The 21,417-nt window shown below is 46.5% G+C and overlaps 1 protein-coding gene across 1 annotated transcript in view; it reads left to right on the top strand.

The window, feature by feature from the left end:
- LOC129863294 (protocadherin Fat 3-like) overlaps window positions 1-21,181 on the top strand; it is a 116,262-nt gene extending 95,081 nt beyond the window's left edge. The window contains exons 26-30 of the mRNA XM_055935181.1: window positions 3,120-3,215; window positions 11,917-11,976; window positions 16,516-16,554; window positions 19,948-20,101; window positions 21,040-21,181. Coding sequence (XP_055791156.1) covers window positions 3,120-3,215; window positions 11,917-11,976; window positions 16,516-16,554; window positions 19,948-20,101; window positions 21,040-21,181 — 491 coding nt within the window. The remainder of the gene's footprint in view (window positions 1-3,119; window positions 3,216-11,916; window positions 11,977-16,515; window positions 16,555-19,947; window positions 20,102-21,039) is intronic.
- Window positions 21,182-21,417: the final 236 nt, after the last annotated feature.

The following is a 21,417-nucleotide window of genomic DNA, read 5'->3' as shown; positions in this document are numbered from 1 at the left end:
CAGCCCACCTCATCAGGATCTGGTTTTGGTGGGTCAGCCCACCTCATCAGGATCTGGTTTTGGTGGTCAGCCTACCTCATCAGGATCTGGTTTTGGTGGGTCAGCCCACCTCATCAGGATCTGGTTTTGGTGGTCAGCCCACCTCATCAGGATCTGGTTTTGGTGGTCAGCCCACCTCATCAGGATCTGGTTTTGGTGGTCAGCCTACCTCATCAGGATCTGGTTTTGGTGGTCAGCCCACCTCATCAGGATCTGGTTTTGGTGGTCAGCCTACCTCATCAGGATCTGGTTTGGTGGTCAGCCCACCTCATCAGGATCTGGTTTTGGTGCTCAGCCCACCTCATCAGGATCTGGTTTTGGTGCTCAGCCCACCTCATCAGGATCTGGTTTTGGTGGTCAGCCCACCTCATCAGGATCTGGTTTTGGTGGTCAGCCCACCTCATCAGGATCTGGTTTTGGTGGTCAGCCTACCTCATCAGGATCTGGTTTTGGTGGTTCAGCCCCCCTCATCAGGATCTGGTTTTGGTGGTCAGCCCACCTCATCAGGATCTGGTTTTGGTGGTCAGCCCACCTCATCAGGATCTGGTTTTGGTGGTCAGCCCACCTCATCAGGATCTGGTTTTGGTGGTCAGCCTACCTCATCAGGATCTGGTTTGGTGGTCAGCCCACCTCATCAGGATCTGGTTTTGGTGCTCAGCCCACCTCATCAGGATCTGGTTTTGGTGGGTCAGCCCACCTCATCAGGATCTGGTTTTGGTGCTCAGCCCACCTCATCAGGATCTGATTTTGGTGGTCATACCCACCTCATCAGGATCTGGTTTTGGTGGTCAGCCTACCTCATCAGGATCTGGTTTTGGCGATCAGCCCACCTCATCAGGATCTGGTTTTGGTGGTTCAGCCCCCCTCATCAGGATCTGGTTTTGGTGGTCAGCCCACCTCATCAGGATCTGGTTTTGGTGGTCAGCACACCTCATCAGGATCTGGTTTGGTGGTCAGTCTACCTCATCAGGATCTGGTTTTGGTCCTTCAAGAGAGTCAAACCATCAGCTGTTTTCTGGGGTTGATGAAGCGACTTCTAGGGCTTTAGTTGAGTTGTAAAAATTGCATAAATGTGGATTTCCTCACTTGCCTTTTTCGTCCAGAGCATGCAAGATTTTTTGCACTTCCTTGCGTGATGCACGTGTCACGACTTCTGCCGAAGTCGTTGCCTCTCCTTGTTCGGGCGGTGTTCGGCGGTCGACGTCACCGGTCTTCTAGCCATCATCCATCCATTTTTCATTTTCCATTGGTTTTGTCTTGTCTTCGCACACACCTGTTTTCAATCCCATCCATTACCTCTTGTGTATTTAACCCTGTTTCCCCTCATGTCTTTGTCAGAGATTGTTTGTTGTCAGTATAGTGTTTATTTTGTAGAGGTGCGCGACGGGTCTTCGTACCCATATTTGTTTATTGTTCATTTTCTATTTAGTGTTATGGAGCATGTTTCTTGGACATTTATTAAAAGACTCCATTTTACACTCCGTTTGACTCTCCTGCGCCTGACTTCCCTGCCACCTATACACACGTTTCTGACAGCACGCCATTGCTTGCAAAGTTTAGCAGATGAGACCTTGCGAAGTTTAGCAGATGAGACCTTGCGAAGGTAGCAGATGAGACCTTGCAAAGGTAGCAGATGAGACCTTGCGAAGGTAGCAGATGAGACCTTGCGAAGGTAGCAGATGAGACCTTGCGAAGGTAGCAGATGAGACCTTGCGAAGGTAGCAGATGAGACCTTGCGAAGTTTAGCAGATGAGACCTTGCGAAGGTAGCAGATGAGACCTTGCGAAGGTAGCAGATGAGACCTTGCAAAGGTAGCAGATGAGACCTTGCGAAGTTTAGCAGATGAGACCTTGCGAAGGTAGCAGATGAGACCTTGCGAAGGTAGCAGATGAGACCTTGCGAAGGTAGCAGATGAGACCTTGCGAAGGTAGCAGATGAGACCTTGCGAAGGTAGCAGATGAGACCTTGCGAAGGTAGCAGATGAGACCTTGCGAAGGTAGCAGATGAGACCTTGCGAAGGTAGTAGATGAGACCTTGCGAAGGTAGTAGATGAGACCTTGCAAAGTTTAGCAGATGAGACCTTGCGAAGGTAGCAGATGAGACCTTGCGAAGGTAGCAGATGAGACCTTGCGAAGGTAGCAGATGAGACCTTGCGAAGGTAGCAGATGAGACCTTGCGAAGGTAGCAGATGAGACCTTGCGAAGGTAGCAGATGAGACCTTGCGAAGGTAGCAGATGAGACCTTGCGAAGGTAGTAGATGAGACCTTGCGAAGGTAGTAGATGAGACCTTGCGAAGGTAGTAGATGAGACCTTGCAAAGTTTAGCAGATGAGACCTTGCGAAGGTAGCAGATGTGGGGCTGTTGAGAGTAGCCCTGTGCACTTTGTGCGTATTGTCCAGTAAGGTTGTGATGGTGTCAGAGTTCTCATCGAACCAGTCGTGATGTTTCCTACCTCTGTAGCCAATGGAGTGGGCCGCAGCCTGTTAAAGCACTGAGCTAATAGATGCCCACTTCTGGTCCACTTCTGTGCTCAGAAGAGGCTCAGTCTCACTCAGCCTTTCAGCGAGAGAGCGACGGAACTCATCCCTTACTGCAGCTTTCTCAAGCTTGGGTACAGTGCCAGCCGCCTCTTACTGGACTTCTGCAGGCGTCGGAGGGGACGTATTCTCTCCTGGAGTTTAGCCAGTATCATACGGTGATCTGTCCAGTGTTCTGCACCCCTCATGTCACCTGTCAGCAGGACGTCATTAGTTTCAGAACGTCTCACTATGACTTAGTCAATCAGCGGCCAGTGTTTGGAGCGTGGGGGCATCCATGATGTTTTAAATTTGTTCTTCAGCTGGAACAAGGTGTTAGTGACGATGAGATCACAGAGTTCTGACGCTCCGTGTCGCCAGTTTCAGGGGAATTATTTTCTTTAGCATTTTTTTGACCGCTAAGTGGAACTACCGATAGGTGCGTAAGTATTTTAACTGTCAAGGTTCTGTTGTGTGTGTGTTGTAGTATTTATTATCACACACATACACACACACACACACACACACACACACTCTGACCCTCTCTCTCCTGTCTGTCTACAGCGGAGGATCTGGTAGAAGAGGTGCCGTGTTTCTCAGACAGTACATCTGAAGCTCTCTCTCTCAGCTCCTACACGTCTGACTCCTTCGATGACAACGGTAAGACAAGTCTGACGCTTACGCGAGCTAGATCATATACTCGCTAACACTAGCTAGTTCATACTCACTAACAGTAGCTAGTATATATTTACTAACACTAGCTAGTATATACTCATTAACACTAGCTAGTCCATACTCACTAACACTAGCTAGTTCATACTCGCTAACACTAGCTAGTTCATACTCACTAACACTAGCTAGTTCATACTCGCTAACACTAGCTAGTTCATACTCGCTAACACTAGCTAGTTCATACTCGCTAACACTAGCTAGTTCATACTCGCTAACACTAGCTAGTTCATACTCACTAACACTAGCTAGTTCATACTCGCTAACACTAGCTAGTTTATACTCGCTAACACTAGCTAGTTTATACTCGCTAACACTAGCTAGTTCAAACTGACTAATGGTGTTTTTCCACCCCGGTACTGAACCATACCGTACCCAATCTGGTACTGGTGGGTCCGTTTTTTTATTACATTAGTGTGCGGTTCTGTTCATGTGGGCCTATAGAAAATACTTAGTCCTGGCTCGCTTGTAAAGTGTACTGAGGGATAGGGTTCCACATCGTCGCCATCATTGTAATAATAACAAAGTTCCAATACCATTATTTACAACTATAAAATATGTCAAGCTAGCTAACTTAGCTAATGTTTTAGATACAACGACAAGATACAAAAAAATTATAACAAAATAAATAAAAAATTAATTAATCCTGGACTTTAGAGGACACCCTACTTGTTCTCTGAGCTAACTCAAAAGTACAAGAGGAGCTTACAACAGTGGTCAGAAAGCAGAAGGGTTTTTGACCAGGTTGCCAGAGATATGGCCACCGTAAGCTATACAAGCATAGGGAAACAGTGTGTTGCGATGAAATTAAAATAAACTTAAACAAGAATACCAAAAGATAGAAGATAACAACAGTGTATAATGACAGAAAGACATTATATTACTATGGATGCTGTGCTAGGAGCTGGTGTCCTGCAGTCAGCCTGGATGTTGTTAGGAGCTGGTGTCCTGCAGTCAGCCTGGATGCTGTTAGGAGCTGGTGTCCTGCAGTCAGCCTGGATGCTGTTAGGAGCTGGTGTCCTGCAGTCAGCCTGGATGTTGTTAGGAGCTGGTGTCCTGCAGTCAGCCTGGATGCTGTTAGGAGCTGGTGTCCTGCAGTCAGCCTGGATGCTGTTAGGAGCTGGTGTCCTGCAGTCAGCCTGGATGCTGTTAGGGAGCTGGTGTCCTGCAGTCAGCCTGGATGCTGTTAGGAGCTGGTGTCCTGCAGTCAGCCTGGATGCTGTTAGGAGCTGGTGTCCTGCAGTCAGCCTGGATGCTGTTAGGAGCTGGTGTCCTGCAGTCAGCCTGGATGTTGTTAGGAGCTGGTGTCCTGCAGTCAGCCTGGATGCTGTTAGGGAGCTGGTGTCCTGCAGTCAGCCTGGATGCTGTTAGGAGCTGGTGTCCTGCAGTCAGCCTGGATGCTGTTAGGAGCTGGTGTCCTGCAGTCAGTCTGGATGCTGTTAGGAGCTGGTGTCCTGCAGTCAGTCTGGATGCTGTTAGGAGCTGGTGTCCTGCAGTCAGCCTGGATGCTGTTAGGAGCTGGTGTCCTGCAGTCAGCCTGGATGCTGTTAGGAGCTGGTGTCCTGCAGTCAGCCTGGATGCTGTTAGGAGCTGGTGTCCTGCAGTCAGCCTGGATGCTGTTAGAAACTGGTGTCCTGCAGTCAGCCTGGATGCTGTTAGGAGCTGGTGTCCTGCAGTCAGCCTGGATGCTGTTAGGAGCTGGTGTCCTGCAGTCAGCCTGGATGCTGTTAGGAGCTGGTGTCCTGCAGTCAGCCTGGATGCTGTTAGGAGCTGGTGTCCTGCAGTCAGCCTGGATGCTGTTAGGAGCTGGTGTCCTGCAGTCAGCCTGGATGCTGTTAGGAGCTGGTGTCCTGCAGTCAGCCTGGATGCTGTTAGGAGCTGGTGTCCTGCAGTCAGCCCGGATGCTGTTAGGAGCTGGTGTCCTGCAGTCAGTCAGGATGCTGTTAGGAGCTGGTGTCCTGCAGTCAGCCTGGATGCTGTTAGGAGCTGGTGTCCTGCAGTCAGCCTGGATGCTGTTAGGAGCTGGTGTCCTGCAGTCAGTCAGGATGCTGTTAGGAGCTGGTGTCCTGCAGTCAGCCTGGATGCTGTTAGGAGCTGGTGTCCTGCAGTCAGCCTGGATGCTGTTAGGAGCTGGTGTCCTGCAGTCAGCCTGGATGCTGTTAGGGAGCTGGTGTCCTGCAGTCAGTCAGGATGCTGTTAGGAGCTGGTGTCCTGCAGTCAGCCACCTTACTGCTAGAAGGCACCCAGCAGAATGCCCCCCCCTTCACTTTGATCAAGGTATGATAGCTAGCTGTTTCACTTTGACTAACATACATATCTTCTGTAGTTAGCTAGCATTCAGTGCTTTCAACGTTAGCCATGATGTTGAATAAGCTAACAGATAACGTTACTTTAGCAGGCTGAAGACGGTTGTGGTTCCAACGCCGTAAAAGTGGCTGAGAGTGAGGTACTCCCCCAGTCTCCACAGTGCCATCACAACCCTTCTGGAGGCAATGACACATAGACAGGTTTAGTCATCTTGTTTACATCAAGTGTGGTGTGGGTTGTGTGGGAGGGAGCGATTGGTTAAGCTGATCTGACAGCTGACGCTTAAAGTTAGTGAGGGAGATATGAGTCTCCAACTTCAGAGATGTTTGTAGTTCGTTCCAGTCATTGGCAGCAGAGAACTGGGAGGAAAAGCTGCCAAAGTAGGTGTTGGCTTTGGGGATGACCAGTGAAATATACCAGCTGGAGCGCGTGCTACGGGTGGGTGCTGCTATGGTGACCAGTGAGCTGAGATAAGGCGGGGCTTTACCTAGCAAAGACTTAAGATGACTTGGAGCCAGTGGGTTTGGCGATGAATAGAAGCGAGGGCCAGCCAACGAGAGCATACAGGTCGCAGTGGAGGGTGGCTTTGGTGACAAAACGGATGGCACTGTGATAGACTGCATCCAATTTGCTGAGTAGTAGAGTGTTGGAGGCTATTTTGTAAATGACATCGCCAAAGTCAAGGATCGGTAGGATAGTCAGTTTTACGAGGGTATGTTTGGCAGCATGAGTGAAGGATGCTTTGTTTGCGAAATAGGAAGCCGATTCTAGATTTAATTTGGGATTGGAGATGCTTAATATGAGTCTGGAAGGAGAGTTTACAGTCTAGCCAGACACCTAGGTATTTGTAGTTGTCCACATATTCTAGGTCAGAACCGTCCAGAGTAGTGATGCTAGTAAATCCTCTGCTAGGATTCACAGAAGAACACAGCTATGTTGTTAATGAGAGAAAAAAGTGGCCCACTTACCAAGACACTCTCTCTCTGTTGTGTCTGCCAAAACAAGGTTACAAATGTGTGCATAGCACCACACATGCACTTGATTGGTGGACTTTGCAGAGAGCAGGGGAGAGAAGTCTTTATACTGGCCTTGCATACTGGTGGCTCCATCAGTAGAATTGCCAATGCACTTGCTGATGTCAAGCTTCATGTTTTCCAGTACTTCACTCAGTACCCTGTCAAAGGGTATTGTTCAGCGGACGCCTCGCATTTCACCACAGGCCACAAGCCTCTCGTGGATGACGTTGGTCACATACCTGACTATGACAGAGTGTTAATCTTGTGTCGTAATGTCCCGCGTTGCGTCAATCTGGACTGAAAACAAAAGCAGCTTCCTGGATTTTACTTGTTTACGGTGGCCTGCATTGTGTGTTGGATGGCGGCAATGACGTTATCGATGGTAGTCCTTTTGATAATAGAGTGATTTAAAGAGCCTCTGTCCTCCTTCTTGACTCCAGACTCCAGATGTCGTTTTCCTGCTTTTCTCTATGCAGGCAGTGAGATGCTCTTTCATACACAGGTCGTAGTTTTCCAGCAGAATGATCATCTCTAGAAAGTTGACATGGTCAATGCTGCTATCTAGTGTATAAACTGCTTCAGACTGCATGCCGCTGTAGCTCAGACCCCCTCTTGCCTTTAACAACATCTATAATGCTCTCCAGCACTTCCCTTCTTCTGCGCACTTGCTGTCTAAGAGCCGACGCCTGACTGCCGAGGAACAGGCTCTCGATGTTACCTTTGGAGGACCTTAGAAAGTAGGCCTCTGCAAAACCTCTATGCAAAACACTCTTCTCGTGCTCTTCCACTCTGTCTGCTGTTGCATTCATGAAAGGGCTGTTCTCTGTGGGCTTTTGCAAAATGCAGAAGAAAGCGTGGTTCTCTTCACTGTATGACAGCCACTTCCTGTCGGTTCCTTCTTTACAAAAGAAAACATTTTGCAACACAGACTTTTAACACTTTTGTTGGAGGTGGAAACTAAAATACATATCGAGGTCCCCTGTCTTCGGTCTCTTTAAAATAAAAAATAAAAAAATTGGGGTGGCATTGGCATCCTGGCTCTGGCTCAATCTACATCTGTCTACTGCAGATACACTCTCCTCAACCTGGACATCTGTCCACTGCAGATACACTCTCCTCAACCTGGACATCTGTCCACTGCAGATACACTCTCCTCAACCTGGACATCTGTCCACTGCAGATACACTCTCCTCAACCTATATCTGTCCACTGCAGATACACTCTCCTCAACCTGGACATCTGTCTACTGCAGATACACTATCCTCAACCTGGACATCTGTCCACTGCAGATACACTCTCCTCAACCTATATCTGTCCACTGCAGATACACTATCCTCAACCTATATCTGTCCACTGCAGATACACTATACTCAACCTATATCTGTCCACTGCAGATACACTATCCTCAACCTATATCTGTCCACTGCAGATACACTCTCCTCAACCTGGACATCTGTCCACTGCAGATACACTCTCCTCAACCTATATCTGTCTACTGCAGATACACTATCCTCAACCTATATCTGTCCACTGCAGATACACTCTCCTCAACCTGGACATCTGTCCACTGCAGATACACTCTCCTCAACCTGGACATCTGTCCACTGCAGATACACTCTCCTCAACCTATATCTGTCTACTGCAGATACACTATCCTCAACCTATATCTGTCCACTGCAGATACACTCTCTTCAACCTATATCTGTCCACTACAGATACACTCTCTTCAACCTATATCTGTCCACTGTAGATACACTATCCTCAACCTATATCTGTCCACTGCAGATACACTATCCTCAACCTATATCTGTCCACTGCAGATACACTCTCCTCAACCTATATCTGTCCACTACAGATACACTATCCTCAACCTATATCTGTCCACTGCAGATACACTCTCCTCAATCTATATCTGTCTACTGCAGATACACTATCCTCAATCTATATCTGTCCACTGCAGATACACTCTCCTCAACCTATATCTGTCTACTGCAGATACACTATCCTCAACCTATATCTGTCCACTGCAGATACACTATCCTCAACCTATATCTGTCCACTACAGATACACTCTCTTCAACCTATATCTGTCCACTGTAGATACACTATCCTCAACCTATATCTGTCCACTGCAGATACACTATCCTCAACCTATATCTGTCTACTGCAGATACACTATCCTCAATCTATATCTGTCCACTGCAGATACACTATCCTCAACCTATATCTGTCCACTGCAGATACACTATCCTCAACCTATATCTGTCCACTGCAGATACACTATCCTCAATCTATATCTGTCCACTGCAGATACACTATCCTCAATCTACATCTGTCTACTGCAGATACACTCTCCTCAACCTATATCTGTCCACTGCAGATACACTATCCTCAACCTATATCTGTCCACTGCAGATACACTATCCTCAACCTGGACATCTGTCCACTGCAGATACACTCTCCTCAACCTGGATATCTGTCCACTGCAGATACACTATCCTCAACCTATATCTGTCCACTGTAGATACACTATCCTCAACCTATATCTGTCCACTACAGATACACTCTCCTCAACCTGGACATCTGTCCACTGCAGATACACTCTCCTCAACCTGGACATCTGTCCACTGCAGATACACTCTCCTCAATCTATATCTGTCCACTGCAGATACACTCTCCTCAACCTATATCTGTCCACTGCAGATACACTATCCTCAACCTATATCTGTCCACTGCAGATACACTATCCTCAACCTATATCTGTCCACTGTAGATACACTATCCTCAACCTATATCTGTCCACTGCAGATACACTATCCTCAACCTGGACATCTGTCCACTGCAGATACACTCTCCTCAACCTATATCTGTCCACTGCAGATACACTATCCTCAACCTATATCTGTCCACTGCAGATACACTATCCTCAACCTATATCTGTCCACTGCAGATACACTATCCTCAACCTATATCTGTCTGCTGCAGATACACTATCCTCAACCTATATCTGTCCACTGCAGATACACTCTCCTCAACCTATATCTGTCCACTGCAGATACACTATCCTCAACCTATATCTGTCCACTGCAGATACACTATCCTCAACCTATATCTGTCCACTGCAGATACACTATCCTCAACCTATATCTGTCTGCTGCAGATACACTATCCTCAATCTATATCTGTCCACTGCAGATACACTCTCCTCAACCTGGATGAGTAATTAGTATATATTAGTATATTAGTATAATATTATAACATTAAATAATAATGTTAATAGTATAATGTTTGTATATTATGAATATATTAATGATATAATGTTAGTATTTTCATATAATTTCATGTAATAGTATACTATATACCACTAGTATGATATTAATTCCAAGTGGACAATACAGCATTTTAAGAAATAGACGAACAACATTTATAATTTTTGTAGGTTTTGTTCCGTCATTGTGCGAGAAAAATGGTCTACATTGGTGGTTAGTCTCTAGTTTGTTAATGCTAAGTACTAACTTGTCCATAATCAGAACCAGTCAGAAAAATGGTCTCCATTGGTGGTTAGTCTCTAGTTTGTTAATGCTAAGTACTAACTTGTCAATAATCAGAACCAGTCAGAAAAATGGTCTACATTGGTGGTTAGTCTCTAGTTTGTTAATGCTAAGTACTAACTTGTCAATAATCAGAACCAGTCAGAAAAATGGTCTCCATTGGTGGTTAGTCTCTAGTTTGTTAATGCTAAGTACTAACTTGTCAATAATCAGAACCAGTCATGCAGAACAATGAGTTCAACGTTTCCAACGTTTGCTGTGGAGCGTCAACCTTTTTTTCATGTCCCGCCCCATCCAGGCTGTGATTGGTCGGTTCACGAAAAGTGACATCGCCGAGTGCTTGTTTTTTTTTAAAAGGCACCCGATATCGCTAAATCGCCAGCTAGACAAACCCAAACGTCGCTTATCTTCTCCCGATTGACTTCTGTCGTACCGCTTCAGCTGCAAAAAACTCGACTAACAGTTGAACTGGTATCGCTGGGCTCAATGGGCTGCTCTCTCTGCTCTCTCTCCTCTCTGCTGCCAGTGCCTTCAGGCTTACTAGGCTGAGATGATTGACTGGTAATGGCGCCAAATGAATAATTTGTTATTTTAAAACATTTGGCTGCATCAGCCTCAAGGGACTTCAACCTCTTCTTCTCTCCTCTTTTCAACACCACCTTTATGTTTCTTCTCTTTTTGTTTGTCCATCTTGGTCCACTTCACTATTTATCCAAATGTCACCACTAAACAGAGATGGGAAAGGGGCGGGGCCCAGGTAAAGTTAGAATGGACTGGACCAAAAGTAATTGGCTGGGAGAGAGAGAGACTGACAGATGTAATACCCAACCGCAGTGGCAGTGGGCCGGTAGCCCACTCGCCTGGGCCAGTCAGACACACAGCACTTGGTTATTTTTATTTAACCTCAGGATGCTGAAGAAATGTGGCTTGCCACCTAAAACCCTCACAAATTTTTACAGATGCACAATCGAGAGCATCCATGTAAGTCCCAAATGGCACCCTATTCCCTATATAGTGCACTACTTTAGACCAGAGCCCTATGGCACCCTATTCCCTATATAGTGCACTACTTTCATCCAGAGCCCATAGTACTCTGGTCTAAAGTAGTGCACTATATAGGGAATAGGGTACCGTTTGGGACGTAGTCAGGGAGAGATGTGATCGTTTTGCCAGAAAAGAGAAGCTCCATTTTGCCTTCTTCATTTATGGTTGCCACTAGTTACCGAAAAGACACAAAGTCAAAATGGATCTATCGTACAAATCAATTAACACATATTTTTAAAGTGTCTTTTTTAAAGGCCGTAAGGTTAGTAGTGTAGTTAAGGGGGAGTCCCACCAATTGTCCCCATGTTGGGGAATAAGAGATTTGAAGGTTTGAGATGAAAAATGTTGTTTCTGTTCCAAAATGTTATTGATTATTTTTATTATGTTCTGTTGTCAATCACCTGTCATATTACATGACACACACACACACACACAGGCACACACAGGCACACACACACACACACACACACACACACACACACACACACACACAGAGAGAGTCGCATGTACTTACATGTGTTTGTGAACAATGTTCATGCAGGTTAATATTAATTAATATACATGAATATAGTAATGGAATGATAACACACTCTCTCTCTCTCTCTCTCTCTCTCTCTCCCTCTCTCTCTCTCTCTCTCTCTCTCTCTCTCTCTCTCTCTCTCTCTCTCTCTCTCTCTCTCTCTCTCTCTCTCTCTCTCTCTCTCTCTCTCTCAGCCTCCATAGTGACTGTTATATGTCTGGTGAATAATACTGTGGACAGTATAGAGAATGAAGGTATTGCTGCACTGTACACTCCAGTGACTGTCCTCTGACATGATATGTGTCCCATACACTAACTGTAGACTCCAGTAACTGTCCTCTGACACGAGATGTGTCCCGATGTGTCCCATACACTAACTGTAGACTCCAGTAACTGTCCTCTCACATGAGATGTGTCCCCTACACACACTGTAGACTCCAGTAACTGTCCTCTCACATGAGATGTGTCCCATACACGAACTGTAGACTCCAGTAACTGTCCTCTGACATGAGATGTGTCCCATTCACTAACTGTAGACTCCAGTAACTGTCCTCTGACATGAGATGTGTCCCATACACACACTGTAGACTCCAGTAACTGTCCTCTGACATGAGATGTGTCCCGATGTGTCCCCTACACTAACTGTAGACTCCAGTAACTGTCCTCTCACATGAGATTTGTCCCATACACTAACTGTAGACTCCAGTAACTGTCCTCTCACATGAGATGTGTCCCGATGTGTCCTGGTGTGTCCCATACACTAACTATAGACTCCAGTAACTGTCCTCTGACATGAGATGTGTCCCGTACACTAACTGTAGACTCCAGTAACTGTCCTCTGACACGAGATGTGTCCCGATGTGTCCCATACACTAACTGTAGACTCCAGTAACTGTCCTCTGACATGAGATGTGTCCCATACACTAACTGTAGACTCCAGTAACTGTCCTCTGACATGAGATGTGTCCCGATGTGTCCCATACACTAACTGTAGACTCCAGTAACTGTCCTCTGACATGAGATGTGTCCCGATGTGTCCCATACACTAACTGTAGACTCCAGTAACTGTCCTCTCACATGAGATGTGTCCCATACACTAACTGTAGACTCCAGTAACTGTCCTCACAAGGGATGCGTCCCGTGCACTTTTAGAAGTAAAGGTTCCTGGAAGAACCTTTTTGGTTCGCCACACTGGCAGAACCTTTTCCAGTTGAACAAGGTTCCTCGAGGAACCCCTCTGAAAAAGGATAGCATAGGAACCCCTGTGTAAAAGTTCAAACCGGAACCTTTTTAATAATAGATTTTAGAGGTGCCAGCCTCTAATCAGAAGATTGGCTTATTGGAGGCCTGGCTTTCAGAGACTTTTTTTTGACCACCCGTTAGAGTAAATTCCACGAGTGTTATTGAATCTACAAAACTGTCAGTGTTCAACCTTAACATGTGATGACAATACAACATAAGAGAGACGTAGGCCAAATTTGATTTATATGAAAGCCACGCCTCCAGGTTTCCTCTAGGAACCGTTTGCTGCATTGAAACATGAAATGTTCCTCCAAGAACCCTTCAACTAACCGAAGGTCGTGACTGGTAGTTAATGACCCGTAATTAATGACCGGTAGTTAATGACCCGTAATTAATGACCGGTAGTTAATGACCCGTAATTAATGACCGGTAGATAATGACCGGTAGATAATGACCGGTAGTTAATGAGTGGTAGCTAACGACAGGTAGTTCATGAGGTGTAGTTAATGACCGGTAGTTAATGACCCGTAATTAATGACCGGTAGTTAATGACCCGTAATTAATGACCGGTAGTTAATGACCCGTAATTAATGACCGGTAGATAATGACCGGTAGATAATGACCGGTAGTTAATGAGTGGTAGCTAACGACAGGTAGTTCATGAGGTGTAGTTAATGACCGGTAGTTAATGAGCGGTAGTTATGACCGGTAGTTAATGACCGGTAGTTAATGACCGGTAGTTAATGAGTGGTAGTTAATGAGTGGTAGTTAATGAGTGGTAGTTAATGACCGGTAGTTAATGACCGGTAGTTAATTACAGGTAATTAATTACAGGTCGTTAATGAGTGGTTGTTAATGAATGGTAGTTAATGAGTGGTAGTTAATGACTGGTAGTTAATTACAGGTAGTTAATGACCAGTAGTTAATGACAGGTAGTTAATGACCGGTAGATAATGACCGGTAGAAAATGACCGGTAGAAAATGACTGGTAGTTAATGACTGGTAGTTAATGACTGGTAGTTAAAGACCAGTATATAATGACTGCTAGTTAATGAGCGGTAGTTAATGACCGGCAGTTAATGACAGGTGGTTAATGACAGGTAGTTAATGAATGGTAGTTAATGACCGGTAGTTAAAGACCGGTAGTTAATGACAGGTGGTTAATGACAGGTAGTTCATGACAGGTAGTTATTGACCTGGTAGTTATTGACCTGGTAGTTAATGACAGGTAGTTCATGACAGGTAGTTCATGACCGGTAGTTAATGACCGGTAGTTAATGAGTTGTAGGTAATGACCGGGTGTTAATGATCTGTAGTTAATGACCGGTAGTTAAATGACCGGTAGTTAATGACAGGTAGTTAATGACAGGTAGTTAATGACAGGTAGTTAATGATAGGTAGTTAATGACAGGTAGTTAATGACCGGTAGTTAATGACAGGTAGTTAATGACAGGTAGTTAATGACAGGTAGTTAATGACCGGTAGTTAATGACAGGTAGTTAATGACCGGTAGTTAATGATAGGTAGTTAATGACCGGTAGTTAATGACCGGTAGTTAATGACCGGTAGTTAATGACCGGTAGTTAATGACAGGTAGTTAATGACCGGTAGTTAATGACCGGTAGTTAATGACCGGTAGTTAATGACAGGTAGTTAATGACCGGTAGTTAATGACCGGTAGTTAATGACCGGTAGTTAATGACAGGTAGTTAATGACCGGTAGTTAATGACCGGTAGTTAATGACAGGTAGTTAATGACCGGTAGTTAATGACAGGTAATTAATGAGCGGTAGTTATGACCGGTAGTTAATGACCGGTAGTTAATGACAGGTAGTTAATGACAGGTAGTTAATGACAGGTAGTTAATGACCGGTAGTTAATGACCGGTAGTTAATGACCGGTAGTTAATGACCGGTAGTTAATGACAGGTAGTTAATGACCGGTAGTTAATGACCGGTAGTTAATGACAGGTAGTTAATGACAGGTAGTTAATGACAGGTAGTTAATGACCGGTAGTTAATGACCGGTAGTTAATGACCGGTAGTTAATGACCGGGTGTTAATGACCGGTAGTTAATGACCGGGTGTTAATGATCGGTAGTTAATGACAGGTAGTTAATGACAGGTAGTTAATGACAGGTAGTTAATGACCGGTAGTTAATGAGTTGTAGTTAATGACAGGGTGTTCCTTGTTACGACTGTTGTTACCATCCTAGCCTTTTTATCAACCCTGGTATTACATGTGGATTCAATGGTAGTGGGCACCTTGGAGTTACATGTAACAAGGTCAGATTTTGGTTTGAATTATTAACATGGTAATTGACAGGTGACTTTTCAAACGTGTAATTACAGAATAGTAGTTACACAATGGAACAGAAACATGTGTAATAACATCAGTAATTACACATGTGGAATAACATCAGTAATTACACATGTGGAATAACATCAGTAATTACACATGTGGAATAACCTTCAGCAAGTCAAAGCAAGTGTGTTGATTCCACAACAACCTTATCACCATGTAATGACATAATACCACCTACAGTGTGTAACTACTATGTTATTACTACAGCTATTACTGTGTTAGTTACATAGGTAATAGGGGTAGCAATGTAAAGTGTTACTGAGGGGTTTAATTTTGATATTGAACACCAGGCTTTATCTCAGGATGCTGTTTCTCTGTTTCTGTTTCTCTCTTTGTTTCTCTCTCTCTCTCTGTATATGTCTCTCTCTCTCTGTCTCTCTGTCTCTGTCTCTGTCTCTCTCTCTGTCTCTGTCTCTGTCTCTCTGTCTCTGTCTCTCTGTCTCTCTGTCTCTCTGTCTCTCTGTCTCTGTCTCTGTCTCTGTCTCTGTCTCTGTCTCTGTCTCTGTCTCTGTCTCTGTCTCTCTCTCTGTCTCTGTCTCTCTGTCTCTCTGTCTCTCTGTCTCTGTCTCTGTCTCTGTCTCTGTATCTCTCTGTCTCTGTCTCTGTCTCTGTGTCTCTGTCTCTGTCTCTGTCTCTCTGTCTCTGTCTCTGTCTCTGTCTCTGTATCTCTCTGTCTCTCTGTCTCTGTCTCTGTCTCTGTCTCTGTGTCTCTGTATCTGTCTCTATGTCTCTGTCTCTGTCTCTCTGTCTCTGTCTCTGTATCTCTCTGTATCTCTCTGTCTCTTTGTCTCTGTATCTGTCTCTCTGTCTCTGTCTCTGTGTCTCTGTATCTGTCTCTCTGTCTCTGTGTCTGTGTCTCTGTCTCTGTCTCTGTCTCTCTGTCTCTGTCTCTGTCTCTGTCTCTGTATCTCTCTGTCTCTGTCTCTGTATCTCTCTGTCTCTCTGTCTCTGTCTCTCTGTCTCTGTCTCTGTCTCTGTCTCTGTCTCTGTCTCTGTCTCTGTCTCTCTGTCTCTGTCTCTGTCTCTCTGTCTCTGTCTCTGTCTCTGTCTCTGTCTCTCTGTCTCTGTCTCTCTGTCTCTGTCTGTATCTCTCTGTCTCTCTGTCTCTGTCTCTGTCTCTCTGTCTCTGTCTCTGTATCTCTCTGTCTCTCTGTCTCTGTCTCTGTCTCTGTCTCTGTGTCTCTCAGTGCCAGGTATGGATGAAGGGCAGACGTACATCACTCCAGGTGAGTGACTGTTCTAACTGTATGTCCTGAATGGACTGTGAGTTGAAGCTCATACCTTTCGGTTTGACAAGTGTTCCGTGTGTGTGTGATGACGCCAACGGGCATGTGGGGGAGGGTTCTTGAAATGTAACACCCCCCCCACAATCTTGCTGCCAGCGGTCCATTCCAATAATTTAGGCTAATACAAAAAATTCTCCAGATCTCCAACTGAACGAGGTGATTTTGGAAGTATGGTTATGTAACAGTATAACTTTAGTACGTCCCCTCGCCCCGACCACAGGCGAGAACCAGGGACCTTCTGCACACATCAACAACAGTCACCCACGAAGCGTCGTTACCCATCGCTCCACAAAAGCCGCGGCCCTTGCAGAGCAAGGGGCAACACCACTTCTAGGTTTCAGAGCAAGTGACGTAACTGATTGAAATGCTACTAGCGCGTACCCGCTAACTAGCTAGCCATTTCACATCCGTTACAGTTACGCGAGACTAGTCTCCAGTCCAGTTGCACATGTCGTTGATGTTCGAACGGTCTGACCAGACTCCAAAGCGTGCAGCAGCGCGAGTGTCCAATTTTCCATCGTCCTTCCTCCTAAAGCCCAGGAAGTTGTCCTCTGTGTCTCTGGCCCGTGGAACCTTCCGCCTCCGTAGCACACTTTCTAGACAGTGGACAAGAGGGAGATGTCTCTCCATGTGGATGGATCATCTGAAGCATTGTATTGTCAGGTGTATTCTGTATTTTAGAGCACCCTTCCGTGAGACCAGGTACCTTTCCATTCATCAGACGGGCATTGAAGATATGCATGAGTACGTGGGAGGACTGGGGCATTGTGGTCTTAAGAGTCTCGTAGGTGACACCATCTGATGAACGTGGGAGGACTGGGGCATTGTGGTCTTTAGAGTCTCGTAGGTGACACCATCTGATGAACGTGGGAGGACTGGGGCATTGTGGTCTTTAGAGTATAGTAGGTGACACCATCTGATGAACATGGGAGGACTGGGGCATTGTGGTCTTTAGAGTCTCGTAGGTGACACCATCTGATGAACGTGGGAGGACTGGGGCATTGTGGTCTTTAGAGTCTCGTAGGTGACACCATCTGATGAACGTGGGAGGACTGGGGCATTGTGGTCTTTAGAGTATAGTAGGTGACACCATCTGATGAACATGGGAGGACTGGGGCATTGTGGTCTTTAGAGTATAGTAGGTGACACCATCTGATGAACATGGGAGGACTGGGGCATTGTGGTCTTTAGAGTCTAGTAGGTGACACCATCTGATGAACATGGGAGGACTGGGGCATTGTGGTCTTTAGAGTCTAGTAGGTGACACCATCTGATCCACTTGCCTTGATGTTTGGTAGGGAAGTTAAAACATGATCTACCTCTTCAAGGATGAAATGTCAGGCTTTTTCTGAAGGCTCTCTCATGAGTCTGGAATTATTTACATTCATGTTGAGACAGTCGATGTTCATTTCAGGATGACATTTGTGTAGAGTTCGTCAGAGTACTAAGTGGATTGTAGGAGCATTTAAAAACATAAATAAAGACAATGTGGGTTTTTTTCACTTTGATTTGTAGCTGCAATGTTACAGTACCTGCTGTCCACCAACATGCACCCTGACTCCTGACCCCAACATGCACCCTGACTCCTGACCCCATCATGCACCCTGACTCCTGACCCCAACATGCACCCTGACTCCTGACCCCATCATGCACCCTGACTCCTGACCCCAACATGCACCCTGACTCCTGACCCCATCATGCACCCTGACTCCTGACCCCAACATGCACCCTGACTCCTGACCCCATCATGCACCCTGACTCCTGACCCCATCATGCACCCTGACTCCTGACCCCAACATGCACCCTGACTCCTGACCCCAACATGCACCCTGACTCCTGACCCCATCATGCACCCTGACTCCTGACCCCATCATGCACCCTGACTCCTGACCCCAACATGCACCCTGACTCCTGACCCCAACATGCACCCTGACTCCTGACCACATCATGCACCCTGACTCCTGACTCCATCATGCACCCTGACTCCTGACCCCATCATGCACCCTGACTCCTGACCCCAACATGCACCCTGACTCCTGACCCCAACATGCACCCTGACTCCTGACCCCATCATGCACCCTGACTCCTGACCCCATCATGCACCCTGACTCCTGACCCCATCATGCACCCTGACTCCTGACCCCAACATGCACCCTGACTCCTGACCCCAACATGCACCCTGACTCCTGACCCCAACATGCACCCTGACTCCTGACCCCATCATGCACCCTGACTCCTGACCCCATCATGCACCCTGACTCCTGACCCCAACATGCACCCTGACTCCTGACCCCATCATGCACCCTGACTCCTGACCCCATCATGCACCCTGACTCCTGACCCCAACATGCACCCTGACTCCTGACCCCAACATGCACCCTGACTCCTGACCCCAACATGCACCCTGACTCCTGACCCCATCATGCACCCTGACTCCTGACCCCATCATGCACCCTGACTCCTGACCCCAGCATGCACCCTGACTCCTGACCCCATCATGCACCCTGACTCCTGACCCCATCATGCACCCTGACTCCTGACCCCAACATGACCCCCAATACAGCAGGGCAGTTCCTCTCCAGCGAAGATGTACAATAACACACAAGATGTTATACTGTACAATAACACACAAGATGTTATAATGTACAATACCACACAAGATGTTATACTGTACAATAACACACAAGATGTTATACTGTACAATAACACACAAGATGTTATACTGTACAATAACACACAAGATGTTATACTGTACAATAACACACAAGATGTTATACTGTACAATAACACACAAGATGTTATACTGTACAATAACACACAAGATGTTATACTGTACAATAACACACAAGATGTTATACTGTACAATAACACACAAGATGTTATACTGTACAATAACACACAAGATGTTATACTGTACAATAACACACAAGATGTTATAATGTACAATAACACACAAGATGTTATACTGTACAATAACACACAAGATGTTATAATGTACAATAACACACAAGATGTTATACTGTACAATAACACACAAGATGTTATACTGTACAATAACACACAAGATGTTATAATGTACAATAACACACAAGATGTTGTCATGTACAATAACACACAAGATGTTATCATGTACAATAACACACAAGATGTTATAATGTACAATAACACACAAGATGTTGTCATGTACAATAACACACAAGATGTTATCATGTACAATAACACACAAGATGTTATAATGTACAATAACACACAAGATGTTATACTGTACAATAACACACAAGATGTTATACTGTACAATATCTTTCTAACACTCTCCCTCCTCTTCCTCTCCAGCCTACCAGTGGGAGTCGTCTGATTGGCTGTCCCCGTCCCGGCTCCGCCTACCTGGCATCGATGGGGAGTCACACTGTGACATTACAGATGACCTTCCGTCGTTCAGCAGAGCAGGAAGCGTGTACTCACTACAGCTGGACTATGGGCTGGGGGGGTACAGGAGGGAAAGAGAGAGAGGAAACTCAGGGGACAGAAGAAGCCTCAGGTCACTCTCAGCTGAGAGGAGGGGGTATGAGAGAGAAAGAGACATGGAGAGAGGGAGAGGGAGAGGGACGGAAAGAGATAGAGGGAGAGGGATGGAAAGAGGGAGAGGGATGGAAAGAGGGAGAGGGAGAGGGATGGAAAGAGGGAGAGGGAGAGTGATGGAGAGGGCGAGAGGGAGAGGGGTGGAGAGAGCAAGAGGGAGAGGGATGGAGAGAGTGAGAGGGCGAGGGCGAGGGATGGAGGGAGAGAGAGGGATGGAGGGAGAGAGAGGGATGGAGGGAGAGAGAGGGAGAGGGATGGAGAGAGCGAGCGGGATGGAGGGAGAGAGAGGGATAGAGGGAGAGAGAGAGAGAAGGATGGGGAGAGGGATGGAGGGAGAGAGAGGGAGAGGGATGGAAAGAGAGAGAGGGATGGAGGGAGAGAGAGAGGGAGAGAGAGAGTTAAGGTATGGAGGGAGAGTTCACAGAGGCTACGGTTCAGCTGATAGAAGAGATCAGAGAGAACACTCAGGCGACAGAAGAGGAAACAGGAGGGAAAGGAGTGAGTGTAGAGATGGAGGGGGAACAGGGGTGGACAGACCACACACAGCAGACAGGAAGTACGAGAGGAGGTACGAGAGACATACAGGGACAGGGTACGGGATAGACAGAGTGATCACAGGCGAAAGAAGCAACACGGTCGAAAAAATAGTCCACTCCATCGAGGGAGAGAAAATGCACCAACCTATTGATCGAGAGGAGACCTCATCCCCAGTGTATGAAGAGTACCGTGAACCCAACCCAGACACAGTCCCGTCCCCAGACCCTGTTCCAGAACCTGACCAGAACCACTACGATACTCTTCCCCCAACACGGCCTGCTTACCAGGGTTACCCCTCTCCTCCTCCAGGGCTCAACCTCCACCCAGCCCAGCTGCTGCCCCCGCTCAGGGCCTGGGACGGACAGAACGCCTGGGCGCCCCTGGAGGTGACCCAGGGGTCGGGAGTTGGAGGTCAGGGTTCAAGGCTAGAGAGGTCCGAGTCAGGAGATGAGCTGGAGAGACTGTTGAATCTGGTGTCGCTCAGAGCTCGTAGGGCTACACGCACACAGAGACCCTCTGAAACACCCCCTCCTCCAGAACCAGCCACTGGCTGGGACGGGCTGTACTGAAACACCCCGTCCTCCAGAACCAGCCACTGGCTGGGACGGGCTGTACTGAAACACCCCCTCCTCCAGAACCATCCACTGGCTGGGACGGGCTGTACTGATCAGAACATCTTCCAGAACC

This window comes from Salvelinus fontinalis, chromosome 10, assembly GCF_029448725.1.
Source record: "Salvelinus fontinalis isolate EN_2023a chromosome 10, ASM2944872v1, whole genome shotgun sequence".
Classification (NCBI taxonomy): Eukaryota; Metazoa; Chordata; class Actinopteri; order Salmoniformes; family Salmonidae; genus Salvelinus; species Salvelinus fontinalis.
This window is presented reverse-complemented; position numbering and strand designations above follow the sequence as displayed.